General features: G+C 36.9%; 2 protein-coding genes across 18 annotated transcripts in view; both read left to right on the forward strand.

Annotated features, from left to right (window-relative positions):
- Positions 1–1,562: 1,562 nt before the first annotated feature.
- Positions 1,563–16,332, forward strand: LOC134809775 (bile acid receptor-like). Its single transcript, XM_063808546.1, has 6 exons — positions 1,563–1,717; positions 5,762–5,997; positions 14,077–14,219; positions 14,319–14,419; positions 14,553–14,652; positions 16,219–16,332. The coding sequence occupies exons 1-5, from the start codon at positions 1,563–1,565 to the stop codon at positions 14,578–14,580; spliced, it is 663 nt and encodes a 220-aa protein (XP_063664616.1). The 3' UTR covers positions 14,581–14,652; positions 16,219–16,332.
- Positions 16,333–22,031: 5,699 nt separating this feature from the next.
- SYCP1 (synaptonemal complex protein 1) overlaps positions 22,032–23,343 on the forward strand; it is a 141,752-nt gene continuing 140,440 nt past the window's right edge. For 4 of the 17 annotated variants that reach the window (XR_008548576.2, XR_008548577.2, XM_054686019.2 and 1 more), the window contains exon 1: positions 22,639–23,342. The gene's annotated coding sequence lies outside the window, so the exon portion shown is untranslated. Of the gene's footprint in view, positions 22,617–22,638; position 23,343 lie in introns of those variants that run through there. The other 13 variants (XR_010152646.1, XR_001708621.4, XM_054686033.2 and 10 more) reach the window with 8 other exon arrangements.

A 23,343-nucleotide genomic window follows, 5' to 3' on the forward strand; every position in this document is an offset into this window, starting at 1 on the left:
CACAAAGCCTTTTTCACAATTAAAACTTTGCAGAGAATATAAACAGTGATCCTCATTCCAGCTGAGTAAAACACCTTCTAAAAGGAAAAAAACTTTTAACTGCTGATGGCGTAGGGAAAAGGATGCCTGGGGGGAACAACCTCTTATTCTTATGCAAGTGGTTCCTCCACTGGGGAGAGAAGCTTAATTACTGTCCAATGGAGTTGAACCCCTTGGCCAAGGAAGGGGAAAGTCTCTAGCAGTGAGTGGCAGGGAATGCCAGCTAGCTGGTCGTTCAGGGCCCTTGGGCCATGCGTTTCAGCCCTGGCAGGGAGGGGAAGGTGAGGGGAGGAGAAAGCAGCTGCTGGCCTGTCCATCCCAAAAGAGGAAGGAAAAGACCATGGAGACCGAAGCTGACCTTCTCAACCCCCAGAAGTGATGGGGGTGGGGTCACAGTTTCCCCTACCCTCAGAAGTCCGAGGATGAAAAGGCTTAGAAACAAGAGGGAAAAAGTCTTTTTTTTGGTTTGCATCTGCTTCACCACTTCTCAAGCCCCATGTTGGGTGCCAAAGATGTTGTAGGACTCTCTCCTTAGTTCAGCTAAGAGCTGGGTCCTTGTCACACGGCCATGAAAAATTAGGCTTGCAGACAATTTGAAGGTTGAGACTAATGGAGTTTTTTGGACAAAAAAGAAAAAGGGGAAACAGGGACTCTCCGCAAAGCCAGAGTCCCTGCTAGTGTGCTTCCCACCTCACAGACTGAACCCTGGGTTTCACCCAGGTAGAGGTGGGGCCAGGCTCCTCCCCACTGCAAATGGTGTGAAATTCTGTGGCTCCACCCCAGTGCGCACTCCTCCCAGTGCACAGGCCAGTTGGAATTCCGGAGACCCCCTTAAACTTGGCTGTTTCAGTAAGTCATAAGGAGCTGTCAGAGCAGGGGTTCCAATTACTGTATGTCCCAGCAATGTTGCTAGCAGACAGGGGAAGGTTTGGAGGTCATGCAAGCTAGTAGGGTAAAAACAAGTATAAATCTCAGGGGATATCTATAAGGGAGCCTGCGTCTTTGCTGCCACATAAACACAGTAAGAGCTGCGGAACACAAATAACAGGGAGTGTGTGTTTAAGAAGCCATGTGGCATGCAAAGTGAAAGCAAAAGAGGCAAACTTGCCCCTGTGGTGGATGGTCTGGTGGGTGTGTAAGGTCATTTCTGAAAACACACAGAGAAAATAGGAGAATAGGCAGTATGGGTTCTTGGAAAGAGCTGACTTTAGTTGAAAAGGCAGAAGAAACCCCAGACATTGCCCGGTTTTAGGCTTTAGCCCTCTCATTCTTGAGAGTTTCCTGTCCAGAAGGGCCATTAGTGCCTCAGTTCTACTTGGCGTGGACCCCAAGTTCCTTCCCACCCCTATAAGCCAGGGTGAACTGAGAGATCAGCACGGGGAGCAGACCACTGTGGCTGAGAGGTACAATTCTGGGTGTTAATTTGTAAGCAGGAGAGGGAAAGGGGAGAAGAAAACAGTGTATGGGGGTTAAATGCCCCCAGATGAAGAAGGCAAGGCATAGAGGTGTCTTACCACTGGGGAATGTATCCAAGTCACGTGGCACCAAATGTGTCAGCAACAGATCATATCCGAGTCACACAGCACCAAAGTATACCAGTGGCGGTGAATTTGCATGGGTCTGCAGCAACCTCGGTTCTTGCCTCCTCAGAAGAAGGAATTCAGCTGAAGGACATAGGGTGGAGGAGAGTCTGAGGCAAGTTTTAGAGCAGGAGTGAAAGTTCATTAAAAATCTTTAGAGCAGGAATGAAAAGAAGTAAAGTACACTTAGAAGAGGGCCAAGCAGGCAACTTGAGAGATGCTGTTTGACCTTTGACATGGGGTCTTATACATTGGCATCCTTCTGGGTTCTTGTATCCCTTCTCCCCTGATTGATCCCTTGGGGTGGGCTGTTTGCATGTGTAGTGGCCTGCTAGCAGTTGGGAGGGGAGCACATGCAGTGTGTTTACTACAGTTGTATGAATGCTCACTTGAGGTGTTCTTTCCTTACCAGTTGAATGTCCCTAGAAGGTCATATACCAGTTAAACTCTGCGATTTTGCCTCTTAATTGCGCATGCTTGAACCCACTCACCTAACTCCTGAGATCTTATTGGAAAGCTGCTGATCAATAGCTTCTCCTGCCCTGCTCATACCGCCTGACTATCTACTGTAACTGAATTAAATAAATTGGTGTTTAGAGATGAAAAAATCAACATTTTCCCAATTAAAGTGTAAATATGAATGTCTTGTATAAATTCTGCTAAATCCTTAGTTTAAAAAATAGCATTGTACTTTCATCAAACCATACTGATCTGATAACCACACTTTCAAATAGTCTCCAGAAATTTTGTTTCCTTCATGTTTTACTCTGAAAAGCCCAGCATTGACTGAAAGGAATGAAGCAGTGAGAACTGGACCAGAGAATGGCAAATACTTATGTCACTGCATGTGATAGGTATTGTCTTGCTGAACCAGTCAGTGCATTGCTATGATATGTGACAAAAAACTACAGTAAAAAATTGTTAATAAGACTTTTTTTGTGAGAATTATGGTTAATTACAGAGATTTAAAAAATAAATTAACAAATGAACAAAAGACTGTAAATTATTCTCTATGAAAGAAAATAATTAGCTTCAAAAATCAATAATACTAAAACATTGTAAGCCAGAATGAAAGGTAAGGAAGGAAAAGCACAATAGTCTAAAACTGTGTTCAGTTTTAAAAAAGAGAATTAACATGCAAATTTGAAGTTATTTTTATGGGTTGGCTCAAACTGGTTTTCATGCAATTTAGTAAATGCAGTTCGCAATAGCTTTTCACATGCTTGACATTTTAATCTTAACATAAGATTCTTATAAAAGGTAAAGAGAAAGAAAACAGAATGCAAGAGAAACAGGAATTTTTTTGCAAAAAGACTAAGATTATAATATAAATTTAATCTTAAATGCAGCTTTCTTTTATAGTTTGAACTCTGATTTCCATGCCAACAGAACATCAGCCAGTTTTCTACTGTAGTGAAAAAAAGACAGTCTTTTTTCACAGTCATCCAAGAAAGGTCCTCTTCTTCTTCTTCTTTTTTTTTTTTTAAAGAAAGCTACATTGGGCCGGGCGCGGTGGCTCACGCCTGTAATCCCAGCACTTTGGGAGGCCGAGGCGGGCGGATCACGAGGTCAGGAGATCGAGACCATCCTGGCTAACACGGTGAAACCCCGTCTCTACTAAAAATACAAAAAATTAGCCGGGCGTGGTAGCGGGCGCCTGTAGTCCCAGCTACTCGGGAGGCTGAGGCAGGAGAATGGCGTGAACCCGGGAGGCGGAGCTTGCAGTGAGCCGAGATCGCGCCACTGCACTCCAGCCTGGGCGACAGAGCGAGACTCCGTCTCAAAAAAAAAAAAAAAAAAAAAAAGAAAGCTACATTGTTTTACTGTTAACCTTTTTTCTTATATAAGGCTGTCATTTGGTATTCATTCAACATTTAGCATTGCTTTGGATACTGTAAGATTGTAAATGATTTATGTAAATTAATTAAAATTATGATGTTTACCAATCTTGGTGGCAGAATTTTGAGGATAAGAATAAGTCTAATCATCTAATGATTCAGCACCAGGGGAAGCACACATATTAAAGACATTGAACAATTAAGTATTCCTGGATCCTTCTACAGCCAATTTTGAAATTTTAAATTTAGTAATTCTCCTGAAAGCAGGAAGTAAGTTGGTGTTTGGGAGCTTCTGATAATAATGATATACATTATGTATCATTTTATAGTATATACATGCTTTTAATTACGTATAGTCATGTGTCACTTAATAACAGGTGCTGCTTACATACGTTCTGAGAAATGCATTGTTAGGCAATTTCATCATTGTGTGAATATCATGGAATGTACTTACACAAACCTAGAGAGTATAGCTTACTACATACCTGGGCTCTATGGCCTAACCTGTTGCTCCTGGGCTAAAACCTGTATAGTATATTACTGTACTTAATACTGTAGGCAATTGTAACACAATGGTAAGTATTTGGTAGATTATTCTAAACATAGAAAAGGTTCAGTAAAAATACGGTACAAAGGATAACAAATGATACACTTGTATAGGGTACTTATGAATAGAGCTTGCAGGACTGGAAGTTGTTCTGAGTGAATCAGTGAATGAATGGTGAGTGAATGTGAAGGCCTAGGACATCACTGTACATTACTGTAGAACTTATAAATACTGTATACTTAGGCTACCCTAAAGTTATAAAAAATTATTTTCCTTCTTCAATAATAAACTAATTCTAGCTTACTGTAACTTTTTTACTTTATTAACTTAATTTTTTTAGCTTTTTGACTCTTTGGCAATAATACTTTTCTTAAAACACCAACACATTGTACAGCTGTATGAAAATATTTTCCTTATATCCTTTTCCTATTCTTAACTTTTTTCTATTAAAATTTTTTAAAACCTTTAAAACTTTTTTATTAAGGACAAGACACAAACACATGCATTAACCTAGATTTACACTGGGTCAGAATCATCAGTCATCTTCCATCTCCGTATCGTTGTCCCTCTGGCAGGTCTTCAAGGGCAATAATACACATGGAGCTCTCATCTCCTATGATAACAATGCCTTCCCTGGAATACCTCTTGAAGGACCTGCCTGAGGTTGTTTTACAGTTAACCTTTTTTTTTTTTTTTTTTTTTTTTTAATAAATAGGAGCACACACTAAAATAATGATAAAAACTATAGGATAGTAAATACATAAACCAGTAACATGGTTGTTTATTATCATTATCAGGTATTATGTACTGTACATAATCGTATCTGCTATACTTTTACATGACTGGCAGCACAGTAGGTTTGTTTACACCAGCAGCACCACAAACATGTGAGGATGGTTATGACATCACTAGGTGACAGGAATTTTTCAGCCCCTTTATAATGTTATTGGACCACTGTTGTATGTGTGGTCCATTATTTACCCAAATGTCTTTATGCAGTGCATGACTATATTTCATTTCATTCTTACAGTGACCCTGTGAATTAGGTAAATTTACTCAGATAAACAACAAAATTAAAAAGAAACTAGTAATTTAAATCTGGCTACAAATGGCAATGAAGGGCATTGAGATATAGCAAATGAAGAGTTCAGACAAAATTTTTCTTTTGTTTGAAATAAGCAGATAACTGGTAAAAGTGTATTTTAGTTTGATTTTTTTTGCGAGGTAGTGAAATAATTAATTCATATTGTTCTTGACCAGAATACACTGAAACTAATTGTATCCACAAGGGAAATGCAGAAGGTGGGGAAAACCTTCTTCTGTTCCAAACTCTAGGACATATTATTTTTCACTTGAGGGAGAATGGATTGGTATGTAAGCTATGAGCAATGATTACCCTTTCTTATAGCTCCTGAGCAACCTCTGCATACCTCTGGGATTGTAGCATTTATCATGTATCAGTTGATTACTGTCTGTCCAACATGCTGGACAGAAAGCTTCTGGGATGTAGTGGATATGTTGAACTAACTTTGCTTGTTGAGATTAAACACTTTGAAATTTGAAAACAATTAGGAAATTTTGACTTTTTACCATTTGTTCTTTTTCATGTTTTAGAAACTAGATATTTTACCAGAACAAATTAGTTATCAGCTGCATGACACTCATTTTAAAAAATCACCTTATTGCCAGTATTCTATTGCTCAGTTTCCTCCAGCTTTACAGTCTGAATCTTTATAAAGTCATTTCAACACTTATAGATTGGATCCACAGGACAGTGATGGTGGACAGTGTGGATTTAGTTCTCGTGAATTAAATAAACCCACTTATGTGGTTGCTCATGATGCTGAAGATGGATACCCTGGAATAAAAAGGTCCAGACCAACCTATTCTTCCTCGAGAAATAAGGGACAGGAAGAATTCTGTGTAGTTTGTGGTGATAAAGCATCACCATCACCGTATCATTATAATGCACTTACCTGTGAAGGTTGCAAAGGTAAGGATAAGATTAAAATAAAATTGAAATCTTAGTACAAAATTTTAGGCATGTGAGAATACTCTTACTTTTTAAAGTATGAGAGTTAAAACCAGGGAAAGCCATGCTGTGATTAAATGGATCAGTCTGTGGGATCAAAGACATGAAAATGGAATGAATGTAAAATTTATATGTAGTGTTTTTTTCATTTTTCATGAGGACTCTTACATTTAATTGTATAATTTGATATTTATAGAGTAGAAGGTTTCCATATTCCTAGATCAGTCTCCTGTTGGAAGAGAAAATGATGTTTTAAAAGATCTGAATGTTTACTATCACATCTTTTTATGTGGTTGCTATAATTCATGCATTTGGAGGAAATTTGAATTGAATGACTTATAAGATTCTATATTTTTTAACGCTTTGCAAAAACAAATTAAAGGTCTGAAAGTGAAGACCATTGCATTTTCCAAGAGTGAAACAGTCCTTGATAAAATTTGAGGTTTTGAAATACCGCTGCATGGCTTTTATTAAAAAATGCAGTTTGGGGACAGAACTTGTGAATGATTAGGTCAATATAGTGGGAAAACATGTCTTGTAGAGGTTCAGAGTGAAGTTTCACTGTTAGAATCTTACAATTCACCCCTTACAAAGAATAGCTAAATGAAGACTATGGGAAATGAAGTAACAGCTTTGTGAATAGAATAGCTGGGCACATGTTTACTTACTCTTGAAATGCAGGGCCTTGCTATTAAAACTAGATTGACAAATGAGACATAGTTCTGGAAACCAAAGCTGAACTTTTTACTCTTTTTGTTGAATCTAAATCATGAAACTCCCACTCTCAAGTGTCTATGGAAAAAGACGAAATGGCTGGACTTTAAGAGGGATATTGACTAAGTTTATTGACTTCACTGCTTGGAATGGAAGAAAAAGATAGCAGGGATTTTTGCATAAGAACAGGAATTGAAGGAGGAAATATGAAGAGGAACTACTATGCATGGATTTAGAAAGTGAAAGAGAGAATGTAGACCTCCCCCTCCCCCTGCCAAACATGGCCCCCTCAATATCTCAGTCCAAATAAACTAGCAACACTTTCTCATCTGGGAAAGTGCTAAAAAAGAGACATACGTAGGGAAGTAAGTTTGGAAGAATACTTCTTCCTTTGTGGGTTGAGTGGAAATGTGAGAGAAGAAAAAAGATTTTCTTTATAGTTTTATTTTACATGACCACCTATTCTTTAAAGGAAGTCTTGAGAGATGCTTCTTTAAATCTTGATATTCTGTAAAACATAGTTTTAAAAATGCTTTTAGCTGATATAACCACAGTAAAATAGAGAGTTGACTTAATGTAATAGAGCTATTGAGTTTAATTTCCAGATGTGATTACTGAAAGGAATAACCTTGGAATAGAATACATGAATCAGGAGAGGATTAAGACAACTATCCAGATAAATGTATCTCAAACGATCTTATTGAGAGAAAAAACATTTTATTGAAATAATTTAGTTAACGTGATTAATATGAAGGCATATATTAATAAAAATAATTAACTAGAAATACCTATGGTAAAAAATTTTAAAACTTTTTTATTGGGTTCTTTTCAATGTAGCATCAACAAAATGCGGTATATAGTTGCAGGAATGGTAGTCACTGTGAAATGGACATGTACATGCGTAGAAAATGTCAAGAGTGCAGACTGAAAAAGTGTAAGGCAGTAGGAATGTTGGCAGAATGTAAGTGCCATGTGTTTTGCTTTTTTCTGAGGCGGATTTTGATTTTTTTTTACCTTACTGAGAACTTAATTTTGAATGTCTACTTATTTGTTTGGATTTAAGCTATTTCTCTAGCAAACTACTCAATTTGGATGGCCAGTTACGAATGTAAGTAATTATTTCCATAGACCCTGCTCCATACTATCTTGCTCTAATTTTGGAAATAATCACATTTTCTTCTTAATTGAAAATCCTTGTATTTTCATGTTACTTAACCTAAAGTCATGTATTGCATCTAGAAAGAGGACAATTTTAAGTCAGTAGTTTCCAAAAGCTTACAAGATACCTAGTTATGTAGCATCTGCTGGTAATTAACACACAAGTGTTAAAACTCAACTCTATAGGCAGAAGAGTATGTAATCTTTTTGAATCCCTTCTATGTTCACTGTGTTTTTTGCTTAGATTATATGATGTTATTTAATCCTTACAGTAGTACTACAATTTTGACATAATTTCCTCAATTTCTCCTATTCCTTGTGGCTTAATTTTTTAATTAATTTTTTTCTTCTTTCCCTCCCTCCCTCTTTTTTTTTTTTTTTTTTTTTTTTTTTTTTTTTTTTTTAGACAGGGCTTGCTCTGTTACCCAGGCTGTGAGTGCAATGGTGCAATCACAGCTCACTGCAGCTTCCACCTCCGGCCTTAGCTTCTCGAGTAGCTGGGACCACAGGCACATGCCACCATATATGGCTAATTAAAATAAAATTCTTGTGTAGAGATGAGATCTTGCTTTATTGCCCAAACTGGTTTCAAACTCCTGGGCTCAGTGATCTTCCCACCTCAGCCTTCCAAAGTGCTGGGATTACAGGCATCCCATCATGCCCAGCTAATTTTTCTTTAAAGAGTACTATTAATGTTTTCTTTTCATGTCTAATCTAGCCTTGTTCAAACTCTTATTATTTTGCATTTATGCTATTATATTAGTTTCCTGGCCATTTCTTCCTTCTCTCTTTTTGGTCAATCTATCTTTAGCTGTCATAATAATCTTCATTTTTTTATTAAGCTGTACTCTTGTTCAATAAATGCCCATGCAATATTCCTTTTATTTCATACTGATTATTATAAAACCCAATCTCTCTTGTCAAAGTTCTTCATCAAAAGGATTCATATTACTTAAAATTTCAGATATGTTATAGATCTTAAGGTTATCCTGTCCAACTAGCCTGAATCCTTTACTTTAGCCCTGTTTTAGTTAGCTTGAGTTGCCATAAGAAATACCATAAACTGGGTGGTTTAAAAAGAAATTTATTGTCTTACAATTCTGGAGGCAGAAGTCTGAGATCAGGGTGCCAGCACAGTTTGGTTCCGATGAGGGCTCCCTTCCTAGCTTGCCGATGTCTGCCGTCTCTGTGTGTCCTTACACAGTGGAGAAAAGAAAGAGCAAGCTCACCAGTGTCTTTTCTTAGAAGGGCACAAATCCCATCACCAGAGCTCCACCCCTCATGACCTTATCTAAACATAATTACTTCCCAAAGGCTCCATCTCCAAATTCCATCACATTGGGGATTAGGGCTTCAATATATGAATTTTGAAGGATACAATTCAGTTCCTAGCGATCCCTGGTAAGTTGTCTTTTAACCTATACATGAAAACCTATGTGAAAGGGAACTTATTTTCTCCCAGGACAATCCATAAATGAAATCAGTCCTCCTTTCCTCTAAACTTGAAGGAATTATTCCAAAATTGAAAAAAGAGAACCTATATGAGTGTTGCTGTCATGGAATATGAATATAAACATTATTCAAATGTTATTTATATGCTTTCCAGTCTCCCACTGCATCTTTCTATGCCTCTCTCTCTCTCTCGTTTATCCTTCTACATTTGAATTCCTGGCTGTCCGACCCCATATTCTAGGTAAAAGGAGTTTTCATCAGGAAAGCCCTGGATTTTTATGTGGCTTGGTTTCATTCCATAAGCATACAACTGAAATGATGGAACTGGAAAAAGATGAACCAAAAGTATTAAATACACAGTACATTCCTATCTTCATAGAATACAGAAGTCCCAGTAAAGTAATCGGCATATCATTAAAACTTTGTGATTCCTATGGAGTACACCAAGCTAGTACACTTGCTTCTCAAGCATTTGGTGCCTATTTATCTGAGAGGTGTGTTCACAGAACAATGTGCATATCTCTCTAGACTTAGGTCTGCTTAAATCTATACGTGTCAAATAAAACACAGAACAATGGAGATATTTTATTTGAAAGGCGCACTGCAAGTGGGGAAGGGACTTTTGCAATAGGGCAACGGGGACTACTGCAATAGGAAGAATGCTGTAGTTAAAAAACACAAGCAATTCAAGAGTTAGGCAAAAAAGAGTTTTATAGAAAGGAATAAATAAAGCTAGAAAGAACTGATTACAGAGTAGGATAAAAAGGTGATACGATCAGATAATGTATCAGAGAATGTTTTACTCTGAGTCTAGCCTAGTCTCAGAAAGCTATGTTTGCTGGCTCAGGCTTAGGGTGGATCAAAGTTTCAGGGCCTGGAGCAAGAAATGAAGGTTAGCCGAAGTTTTATTGATACGTATTTTGTTTTGATTGATCAGTGAGGATAAAACAGTTAAGATAATCATTCAGGAAGCAGAGAATGTGAATTTGCATGGTCTGTGTCTGGCTTTGTCATAGGTAAACAAAGGGGCATCCATGAGTCTTACCTAAGTCAGATTGGGAAAGTTAGTTCTTTGCAGGAAGCCATTTTCCAGAACATAGAAGGATGGGAAGCTTCCTTTAGCTTTCGCTATTTTATATGAGCATGGGACTCAGGTAAAATTTGAAATTGTCAAGACCTAGTGATTTGAGGGTTGCCCCAAGTTTGCCCTAAAGTAATGCATGACTTTGTTTTTATGATCCTGCCACCATTACCATAGATATTCATACTACACTCACCATTAAATTGAACTAATATACTTTTTTTTTTCACTTTCGTAAGTAATTATAGAAGCCTGTGCAAACAGAGCCTGTACGACATTACTTTCTTTCCTTTGGAGTCCTAATTCCCTTGCCATATGATGATACTTTAAGTATCTGAATATAGCTATCTTGTTCCTCATGAATTCCTTTCTCTCATTTTAAAGTATCATGTCCCCTACCAAACATGGTAATCAAACATGTGCAAAGCAGAGTGGAATTCAGTCTTTCTAGGTACTATGGGTTAGGTATATTAATATAGTTTAAGAACACATTGGCTTTTAAAGGTGGCTGCACTGTAGATCCCTTTTTCTCTGTTTTAATCTCAGCTCAATCTTATTGGCTGCTAGTAAGGCTGGACCCTGAAATTATTATCTCATATTGAGCTAAGTAAGAGTTGACAGACTATCTCCTTTTGCTTGTACATGTACTGCTATTAATTTACTGTTATTACCCAGTTCAGTCTACAAAGTTCAAAAGTTGTATGCCAAGGACAAATTTGATTTATTAGCAAGAGTGTGCCCTAACCACACTCTGAGGTACGATTACCGTAGGATATCCCAGGTAGTAGAAGTTATTTGAAGTCAGATGAGTTGTAATGTCATGGTTCCAGATTATTGGTGAATTAAGATCCTAGCCAAAGGTTGCAGACATAGGAGACCAAGTCTTCTACTTTCAGGGGAGCTGGTGAGATCTAAGAATGTTTATAGGCCACTAGAAAAATAGGTTAGGGCTCAAGAGAAGGTTTCACTCTCACTGGGGAGCTGAACAGAAAGCTAATAAAAACAAAAAATAGAACCGACCATTTTCCACATGTCTTACTTAATTCTCACTATAACCACAATGAAATACGCATTTTATCATTCCATTTTATGGATGAGGAAAGCAAGTCATAGAGTCACATAGCTAACTAGGTGGTAGAGCCAACATTCAAATCCAGGCATGCTGACCAACTCCAGTATTGGTTATGTTAAACATTATGTGGTGCTACAGTCAGAAATACAATGTGTGTGACTGTGTCCCCCTTCATGTTATTCAAGATTGGTTCAAAAACATTGCAAAGCCGACCCTGCAAGTTAAAGATACTAGCACTTCCTGCTAAAGAGCATTGGAAAAGTCAGGGACTGACATCATGTGCAGGTCTTAATATCTATCCTCAGTAAACTTTTCCTTTGTTACATTTCAGCATAATATTCAGTCTGAAGAGCTTTAAAAATTTTTTTTGTCATATAATGTTTGGGTTATTTCTTTAAGATAACATTGACAATTTGATCTATAATGTGGTTTAAAATATTGTCTAGAACTAGATGAAATATGAAACCTTATGACTTACCATTAAAGATATTCTTATAGACTGGCATTCATCTATTTATCAACTTTCTTTGAATATGGTTCCTCAAGTAGTTATTACTTTACACCAACAATCTTGAATCCAACCTACATCTCCATCCTGGCTCTAAGCATATATTAAGAGGACTTGTGAAATGACATGTTAAATTCCATATATACTTTGTCTAAAGTATTTCCTTGATCTTCCATTCTAAGAATCCTGTCCAAGACAGAATTGAAATTAAGCTGACATGATTAGTTGTTCTGTTAATTTATACTGGGTTTCACTGATTATTGCTTTTCCTTTCGAGTTTCCATAAACAAATTGTTCAGATGTAGTTTGTATGAAATTTATCTTTCTGCCTCTTTTTGAAAATCATCATGAAGCCTTCTGACTTCTAATGACATTTCCCTTATTATCTGCTATTCCTTCAATATCAGACTATAGTTCAATTCTATAGAAACTAATGTTTTTCAGTTGAAGAGATATAAATGCATTAAGAACACTTGCCTTTAAAGAATTTTTTCACCCATTTAGATGACGATTTTATTTTGTGCTGTCCAAAAAGGTTGACTTCTTTCCTTTAAGTTGTCGTCAATATTACATACAGGCACCAAGCTGTGAGTCTCATTTCTTGCTTTGGATGTAACTAAAAACATGCCCTTTTCCCATATATCATGGACTCCATTTTGACATGGCTCCTTATTTTTTTTCTTTTTCTTTTTCCTTTTTTTTGAAAGGACTCTTTTTCCTTTTTTTTTGAAACAGACTCTGTTGCTCAGTCTGTGGAGTGCAGTGGTGTGATTACAGCTCACTGAAGACCCGACCTCCTGGGTTCGGGTGATCCTCCCACCTCAGCCTCCCGAGTAGCTGGGACTACAGACACATACACCACGTCTGGCTAATTTTTATATTTTTTGCAGAGATGGGGTTTCGCCATGTTGCCCCGGCTGTTCTCAAACTCCTGCATGGCTCCTTTCTTTAAAGGAGTCTATAATTTCTCTTTCCAAACAGTTAATTCTTGTTAATTTGAAATCTTTCCGGAGTTGAAATTCTTTACCACCATTTCCTCTTGTGCCTGTGTAAGACTTTATGAATTTATTTTTCACCCTTTCATGACTTATCTTCACTTCTCTGCCATTCCCTTTTCCTTTAGGGTACTCTTCTTTCTCATAACTAAAACCTCTTTCGAATATACCTCTTTAGTAAGCCTCCCCACAATTAATTCCCTCTGATTCTAATGACTCCTTTTCTTTATATAATTTTTGCATTTGTGTATTCAGTTCTAATTATTTTAATATTTGATATTCCTTAAATGGCTTCATATTTTGATATATTCTTGTTTCCCAACAAAATAATGAAATAATTTAGAAAAAGGCTAAGGCTTTTGTTTTTTTTCTACCTCAGCTCCTGATATACTTTTTATGTGATTGGTATGTTTTAAACACTTATGAAAAAATGACCAACATAATAAATGATAAAGATTAGTATTTGGTTAGTTTTAGTAGTTGTTTACAACAACTGTTGCTCTTCAGGTAGAAGTTCTAGTTGAAGATTCAAAGATGTGTAAAGGTGGCAAGTCAAAAATAAAAATTGTTCACTTTATAAAGAGTGTCCACTGCCTTGTCTTGATTATAAGAAAAAAATTGACTGAGCTGATTTTGAACATCACAAGATACTCTCTTGACCGTATGATGTAAAAATCAAAGGTAAAAGCCTGTAGCTAAGGTAGTTCAACTGCTTTATGAGTTGATATTTTATGTTGTTTCCAAAATATAATTCATGTGAAAATTGTTCTAATATTAAACAGTCTAAATTTATAATTTGGAGATGCAAAATTAATGTATAATTTATGTCTAGGATCACTGTGTACTTTTAAGTAGGCAAGATAGTTGTGGAATGAAAAGGAGAAAGTAATGTAGTAAATGTAATTGCTATGTACATACTTGCCCAAAAGAAGGATTCTTTGTAAAAAGACAAGTCTATGATGATATATGTATATATACATGTACAATATAAGAGAATTTTAATCCTATCATGTTATCTGTCATACCAGAAACATTTTATATGAATTTTGTAATAACACAGGTTTGCTCACAGAAATCCAATGTAAATTAAAGAGACTTCAAAAGAACTTTAAGGAGAAGAATCATTTTTACTCTAACATCAAAGTGGAAGAGGAAGGAGTAGACAACAGTTTTCTATCATCCACCACTAGACCTGGAAAAATGGCAAGGCTTTTCTTATAAAATTTGTTTCTTTAATTATGGTGTTTTGTTTAATAATTATGAATTCTATATTTATAATTTTCCTCCTATATTTTCTTATAGATTCAGGAAAGCATGGAACTAACTGAAGAGGAACATCAGCTCATTAATAACATTGTGGCTGCTCATCAAAAATATACCATTCCTTTAGAAGAAACAAATTTGTATGTGTTCATTACTGAAAGAAATAATGTATAATCATGTTAGGAAACAAAGGCACAAGCATAACAGTTTAAAATTTCAAAAGATACTTGAAAAAATAAAATTCATTAATCTTATTGCTTTTTTATGGGTTAGCTGCAGGAACATGCAAATCCTGAACTGAGCTTTTTGCAACTCTCAGAGACAGCAGTCCTACACATACGTGGGCTAATGAATTTTACCAAGGGGCTCCCAGGTAATTACCTTTGGGAAAAATTAATTTAATACTTAAGTTAATTTTATAAAAAGTTTCCTGTTTTAAGGGAAGTGGATATTTTAGGAAAAGGAAAAAAACCCTCTATTTTTTCACCAACGTTTTGTTTCTTTTTTCTTTTTCTTTTTTTTTTTTTTTTGAGACGGGGTCTTACTCTGTTACCCAGGCTGGAGTGCAGTGGCATGACCACGGCTCACTGCAGCCTTAACTTCTCGGGCTCACGTGATCCTCCCACCTCAGCCTGCTGAGTAGCTGGGACTATAGGCATGCACACCATGCTCGGCTAATTTTTGTATTTTTTGTAGACAGACGGTTTCACCATTTTGCCCAAGCTGATCTTAAACTCCTGGGCTCACAAAGCTGCCTCTCAATGCAAAAACGTGTTTATTTTGTCTGCTTTAATCAGATGGGTGAAAATCTAAATATTAAAAAATACTGCTCAGAGAGTAGAATTCAGATAAAAGAGGCTAGGAAGAGTAGTGTGGTGAGAGGAGTAAGGATGGTTAATGGGTACAAAAATATAGTTAGAATTAATAAGATCTAGTATTTGATATCACAACATGTTGATTACAGTCAACAATAATTTATTGTACATTTAAAAGTAACTAAAAGAGGCTAGTGCAGTGGCTCACACCTGTAATTCCAGCATTTTGGGAGGGCCCAGGCAGGAGAATTACTTGAGCCCAGGAGTTTGAGACAAGTCTGGTCAACACAGCAAGACCCTATTTCATCAAAAAATTAAAAAAATCTCAGGACTGGTGGTATGTGCCTGTGGTCCCAGCTACTCAGAAGGCTGAGGCTAGAGGATTGCTTGAGCCCAGGAGTTCCAGGTTGCAGTGAGCTGTGATCACACCACTGCACTCTAGGGCGACAGAGTGAGAACTTTGTCTCTAAACAACAACAGCAAAAACCCCCACAAAACTATAACTGGAATATTTGTAACACAAAGAAATGATAAATGCTTGAGGTGATGGATACCCATTTTCCCTGATGTGATTATTAAACGTTGTATACCTGTATCGAAATATCTTATGTACCCCATAAATATATATACCTACAATATACCCATAAGAATTAAAAATAAAAAAGTGAAATTATTCAAATGACTTCAAAGACTTGAGAGTTAAGACAATCAAAAAGTTAATTGCTTATTTTTGGAAAATGACTTTTTTTTTCTATAATGCATGTAACAAAGAAAATTCCCTGTACAATACTGAAAAATCAAACCGCTGTTGGCCAAAACTTAGCTATCTATTTACATGTACAGATATCTCATCGTAAACATAAATTCTTCAAGGCTAAATCAACTATGTTTAATTTGCTCTTGCCATAGGAAAAATATTATTCAGTTCTGATAAAAGTGCCCCAAAATATTACCATGTGGAATCAAGAATTTATTTCAAATTTGAAATAACATATTATGATTATTCTAAGGGAGCATTTAGGATTCATACTATTATATGAATAATTTAAAATGTTAAAATACTACATCTGAAAATTATCTTTTGATTATCGATTTCAAACAATTATGTGATCTTCTCTTTAAAGGATTTGAAAATTTGGCCAATGAGGATCAAACTGCACTACAGAAGGGATCAAAAACTGAAGTGATATTTCTCCATGGGGCCCAACTTTACAGTCAGAAACAATCAGCCTCTGAAAGTAAAAATGGATTTTTTTCTAACTTTAATGTTAATAGTTACTGTTAAATTTAGCAACAAATTGTATAACATTGAGCTATTTTATTTTAATTTTGCCAGTTACTATAGGCAAAATTACTTAATAATAGCTCTTCATAAAAAGCAATAGTTTTATAAAAAGCTATTTTTTATTATATAGCATCATGGAAAACACATTTTTGGAGGGTCTCCTATACAATCTTTCTATAAACTAAAAACTATTAATTTAACTTCTTGTTTCAGTAATAAAAATTATAAATCTATCATTTGCTGGGAGTATTTCTGATCTAACAACTATGCTGGATTCTGAAAGATTGAGTTTACAGATTAGAAAAAAAATCAGGCTTTATATTTTTCCTTTTTACTAGGTTCTGTGAGAATATTAAATCATTCAGATTATACACCAAATTGTCACAATAGGAGTGGTGATAGAAGTCTTATTTGTTCTATGGAAAAATTTTGCAATGAAGAATGTCCTTCTACTACTCTAATTGGTAATATGACTCAATATGAAATATTATATTGGATGCAAAAATTTGTATATAATGTTTAACTTTCTTATACTGCTTTGAGATACAATGATAATTTCCATATGTTTGATTCTACCCTATGTTTGGATGAAAATACATTTTCGTATCAGTTTTTTGGGTGTTACTGAAGAATTTATTACACACTGTTTTACTTCTACAAAAGAATGAGCAAACTTGATGTAACTAATACTGAATATGCTCTGCTTGCAGCAACAATTGTTTTTTCAGGTAAAAACTTTTTTTCAGGTAAAAACCATTCAGTGGTAAAAATCTGTATTACATTTGGCAATGAAATGATGAGGTTTGTGGTTACTAAATTATTAATTACAGCCAAATGTACCAATTTTGTTTTATCACAATTTCCTTCTCTACAGGAGCATTCCTTTAAGCTTATATACATGCTATAATTTTTTGCAACTTAAAAAAATGCTTTCTTGACCTCATATCCACTTTCACCTACTCTTATTTCTCTGTTCCACTTTACAGAAAAAAATTTCTTTACAGGGTTGTGTATACTCCCTTCTCCATTCCTTTTGTTGACTCCTAAACCCTCTACAGTAAGATTATGTCCTCTCCTCTCCACATCACCATAACTAGTCAATATCTTTGGGATCTTGGCATTGCTGATTCCGGTGGTCAATTCCTAGTCTTCAGCTTACTTGACCCATGAGCTACATTTGACAGATCATGTCCCCTCTCTTAGAACACTTTCATCACTTGGCTTCAGTTGATCACTTCTTCCTTCTTGACATGCATGTTTTTTTCTTGATTTCCAAGACCCCACACACTCTTGATTTTTCTCCTTAGTGGTTGCACTTTCAGTTTATTTTGTTAATTCCTCTTCATCTCCCACAGAGACAAATGACAAGAATATTCCAGGGCTCAGTTCTCTTTTTTCTGTACTCACTTTCTTTGCAATTTCATCCTATCTCATGGCTTTAAAGGCCATGTATATGCTGACCACTCCTAAATTTATTATATATACCAACCTGGAGTGCTCTCCCAAACCCCATTAAATAGCCTATTCAAGATTTTAACTTGGATATCTAGTAGGCATATCAAATTTAACACGCTTGAAAGTGAATTCCTAGTTGCCTCTCCCTCCATCCTTCTATATTTGTTCTCCATCTCTGCTAAATGGTATTTTCCATCCTTGAAGTTGTATAAGCTACAATTTTTTGTCATCCTTAACTTCTTTCTTTCTCTTATACCCATATCAAATATACAACAAATCCCACTGGCTCTGCTCTCAAAATATATCCGGAACTTAACCAGAACTTACTATTTCTATCCTTACCATCCTAATTTAAACTACTCTCCTAACTGGCTTTTTCTGTTTCTGCCCTTGCCTCTCTACAGTCTATTCTCTATACAGGAGCCAGAGTAATTCTTTGAAAATGTAAGTCAGATCATGCGATACCCCTCAGCTCATAACCCTTAAATGGCTTCCTATTTTACACAGATTAAAGCCAAAGTTCTTTTCATCATTGCCTATTACTATTCCTTTTGCTTATTCCATTCCAGCCATGCTGCTTTTGACTCAGATATTCCTAGAAAATTTCAAGCAGGCTCCTGGTACAGGTTCTAGTGTACTTGATAAGTCTTCTGCCTGGAAACCTCTTTCCCCAGATAGTCACATGACTCCCTTATTCACCATCTTAGATTTCCGCTAAATGCCATTTTATCTCTGATTTGCCTTTGAAAAATTAGTTACCACCCCTTACCCTAAATTCTTATCCTCCTCCCTGTTTTTTTTCCTCTATAACAGACCACTCTGCTATATTACGTTATTACTTTAAAAAATGTGTATATGTCTCTTTCCTCCCCAACTCCTCTCAGACCCAGAATATAAACTCAGTGAGGGGAGAAAATTTTGTCTGTTATGTTCACCGCTGTATCGCTAGCACAGTGACTGGATGGATGAATGAATGCTGCCTAAACATTAATAAATTATTGATTGGCTCTTATATTTTACAGCTGGATGCTTGAACAACTTTGCCTTTTATTTACTGTTGATCTTGGGAAAATTACTGAATTTTTTTAAGTTTCAAGTATGCCCTTGGCTGCTTTTATATTCTTTTTTTTTTTTTTTTTTGAGTCGGAGTTTCGATCTTGTTACCCAGGCTGGAGTGCAGTGGCGCAATCTTGGCTCACTGCAACCTCTGCCTCCTGTGTTCAAGTGATTCTCCTGCCTCAGGCTCCTGAGTAGCTGGGATTACAGGCGTCCACCACCACACGTGGCTAATTTTTCATATTTTTAGTAGAGATGGGGTTTTACCATGTTGGGCAGGCTGGTCTCAAACTCCTGACCTCAGGTGATCCACCAGCCTCGGCCTCCCAAAGTGCTAGGATTACAGGTGTGAGCTACTGCTCCTGGCCCGGCTGCTTTTATATTCTTATAACTACTTACTGACCCTTCCTTCCTATGTAACTTAGTGGAAATTACTTAATTTTCTAGGTTTCAAGAAGCTCATCTGGAAAATGGTGATAATAATAGAACTCACCTCATACAGTATTGTGACTACTACATAAAATAATACATAGAGGCAAGTCACTTAGCATAATATTTAGCATATATTAAGGGCTCAGTAAATATTTGTTTTTTGTTATTTAAAAGCTGCATTGTTTTAAAAGATTATTTATCTTTTGCTACTTTCCAATATACATTAAGATAAATATGATGATATTTTTCAGATCGTCCATGCCTTAAAAATAAGCAATAAATGGAAAATTTACAAGAACCAGTTTTACAAATATTGTATAAGTATTCAAAAATGTATCATCCAGAAGACCCACAGCATTTTGCTCATCTCATATGGAAGCATACTGAACTGAGAACTCTGAACTATAACCATTCAGAAATACTTAGCACTTGGAAAACCAAGGACCCCAAATTGGCTACTTTACTCTCTGAGAAGTGAAATTTGTATTCTTGCTGAAATTTTAGAATGTTGTAGTTTGTTTTAAACTTCCTAAATCTGAATTGTTTACCATATAGAATGACTTTATCATATAGGATGACTTTATCATATAGGATGACTGATTTGGACAACATGAACGGTATTGCTGTGTTACCAATATATGACCGTAAAATGGACATCATCAATGCTCATCAAAATTTTATGAAAATTTTGTGGAATATAGAACTATCACTGAGGGATATCTAGGATTCTTTTTATGATTGGACTCAAAAGAAGCAAAAGTTGTTTCCTCATGTTTCCTTCAAAAGGAGCCACAGAGTTATTACCTGAAGAAGCTTCACTTTTTTCATTCAGTAAAACATTGAATGAAAATATATAAATTTATGGATATAAGAAAGGCTAGCTAGTGCAAACAGTTGTAATTGAAATAAAGAGAGTTTGGCCGGGCGTGGTGGCTCACACCTGTAATCCAAACACTTTGGGAGGCTGAGGCAAGTGGATCACCTGAGGTCAGGAGTTCAAGACCAGCTTGACCAACATGGCGAAACCCCGTCGCTACTAAAAATACAAAACAAAATACAAAAATTAGCCAGGCATGGTGATGCGCGCCTGTAATCCCAGCTACTCCAGGGGCTGAGGCAAGAGAATAGCTTGAATCCGGGAGGTGGAGATTGCAATGAGCCAAGATCACGCCATTGCTCTCCAGCCTGGGCGACAAGAGCGAAACTCCATCTCAACAACAACAGCGACAACAACAACAACAGAATAAAGAGAGTTTGTGACCTTCATTAACTAAAGCCAGACTGATGGAATAAGGAGGTAACATTTAAAACCTATTCCAGTTACAGCATTTTGTGAATTATTAAAGACGAGCAAAACCATTCAAATCTTATCATTTCTTAATGCCTTAAAAAAAGAGATGCTTTATAAAAACAAAGTAGGAATTTTGTGATGGCAAGAATAATGAAAAATTAAAATACAGATTATTAAAATATTTTAACATATATTAGGAAATTAAACATAATTTACTTCTCATTCTGGCACAGAATATTTTAACATTTTTGCCAACATCTTTTGTGGAAAAAAATGAAGTTCTTAAAACCAGAAATCTTTCTACAAATTTTTAAGTCCTTATATGGACAGGATGTTAATATGTTAAATTAAATTTCGTGTGAAATACATGGAAGTGAGAAATTCTATGGTGGCACTATTGCTTTGGAAGACTGATTTTAAGTAAATAAAATATGGTAAATTTAATATAACACTAGGAGTAGCATTTTGGTTTTCAATAAAGAAAAAAGTGACCGTAGTTGAAATTTTCACTGTTGTAAAACTTTTAAAAATATTGGGATATTAGATTTATAGCCTCAATTGAATGAAAATTTTTAATTAGATCAATTATTGCCTCTGGTGGTACTTTGTGTATATTCTTAGTATCATCTCTCTGAGGGAGTATGTTATCTTTTTCAGAGTATCTAGACTCAGTTTCCCTAAATAGTAAAATGAAGGAGTTAAACTGGATCATCCTTTACTGCTCAAAAATTTTATTTTATCGGGAATGATTGTTTCTGATTATACAAAATGAGCTATTAAAAATATTGCTAAAGTCCTTAGAAAAAGCATCAATTATATTATGATGCACAGAGAAAGTTGGAAAACAAAGTCAATGGTATATTCAAAATGGAGCTCATTATTTTATTGCTCAAAATTAAGTAACTTAGCACTAGGATGATGATAATAGCTAGTTACTCAAGCCTGAAACCAGGTAGTCATCTTAGACTGCTCCCTTTCTTTCACTTCTTACTACTAAAAAGTTATAAAATTCTACTAATTTTACTTCTTAAATATCTTTTACATTTGACACCTCCTCTTCACTCCACTGTCCGTGTCATAACTCAAGTCCTCATGTCTCACCCAGGCTATTAAAACTGTCTCGCTACTCTGGTCTCTTAAGCCTAAACCATTCTTCATACTACAAGTTTTCTTCTGAACTCGATCGTGTAATCCTTTCTGCTCAAAATTCTTCAGGATCTCCGTCCACAAAGTCAAAAATCCAGACACTTTTCCAAGGCCTTTCTATAATACTTGCTTTCTCTTTCTCTTTTTTTTTTTTTTTTCTTTGAGACGGAGTCTCACTCTGTGGCCCAGGCTGGAATGCAATGGGGCAATCTCGGCTCACTGCGACGTCTGCCTCCCCGGGGGTTCAGGCGATTCTCCTGCCTCAGCCTCCCGAGTCACAGGGACTACAGGCGTGTGCCACGTGCCTGGCTAATTTTGTGTTTACTGGAGACAGGGTTTCGTCATGTTGGCCAGGCTAGTCTCAAACTCTTGACCTCAAGTGATCCGCCCTTCTTGGCCTCCCAAAGTGCTGGGATTACAGGAGTGAGCCACCGCGCTCGGCTAATACTTGCTCTTGAAATCTCTAGTGTCATCTCTTGCCATTTTCCCCACTTAATCCTCACACAGAACGCTTCTTGGACTTAGTTGTAATAATCTCTCTCACAACTCCAATGCCTTTGCTCGCCTTCCGTCAACCAGCAATACTGTTTCCCCATTCCCTCTCCCTCTCCCTCTCCCCCTTCCCCCACTCTCCCCTCTCTCCCCTCTCTCCCCTCTCTCCCCTTTCCCTACTCTCCTCCGTTTCCTCCCTCTGCCTCCTTTCTCTCCTCTGTCTCCTCTCTCTCTCTCTTTGAGACAGAATCTGGCTCTGTTGCCCAGGCTGGAGCCAGTGGCAGGATTATTAGCTCACTGCAGCCTCTGTCTCCAAGACTCAAGTGATCTTCCCGCCTCAGCCTTTTAAGTAGCTGAGGACACAGGTGCGCACCACCACACCCGGCTATTTTAGGAGAGGCAGGGTCTCACTACGTTGCCCAGACTGGTCTTGAACTCCTTCCTGGGCTCAAGCAGTCCTCTCGCCTTGGCCTCCCAAAGTGTTGGGATTACAGGCGTGAGCCACCGGCCCGCCTAGCCAACTCTCCATTCACTCATTCTTATGTGAAACAGTAACAGAACCATACCACATCTGTGGGGCTTCTCCTGACTCCCCAAGCCACCCAAGAGCCACTTTGCCTACGTCCTTATCATAGGAATTACCCTAAATGATTATAGGACATTGTAATTGTTTGCCCCACTGTTTCCTTCCTAAGATTGTGACCTCTTGGAGGGCAGAAATGGATTTTTCACTCTCAGCTTCAGTCTGTCACAGAGCCTGACAGTTTCCTTAGCATTCTTTGACAATAGCAGAAGCCTAAAGAACTTCCAAGGAAATACAGAATCCGGGAAAGAATTGTTCCTAGCGATTAGGGAAATCTCGCGAGATTCAGGTCCTGGGAGCCTGGCAAGCCCACACAGCGACGGTTATTTAGCCGTTGAACTGCCAGCCGCCCGGGGCCCACGCGCTCCGGGCCGCTCAGGCTGAGCGATTTCCCGCCTTTTCTGATGTTCTGAGGCGGGAGCTATTGGTTCTTTCTGTTGCCCTCATAGACCGTATGTAGCAGTTCGCGTGGGCACAGAACCCACGGTTTCCCGCTAGTTCTTCAAAGG

The sequence above is a fragment of the Pan troglodytes genome, chromosome 1 (genome assembly GCF_028858775.2).
Source record: "Pan troglodytes isolate AG18354 chromosome 1, NHGRI_mPanTro3-v2.0_pri, whole genome shotgun sequence".
Taxonomy (NCBI): domain Eukaryota; kingdom Metazoa; phylum Chordata; class Mammalia; order Primates; family Hominidae; genus Pan; species Pan troglodytes.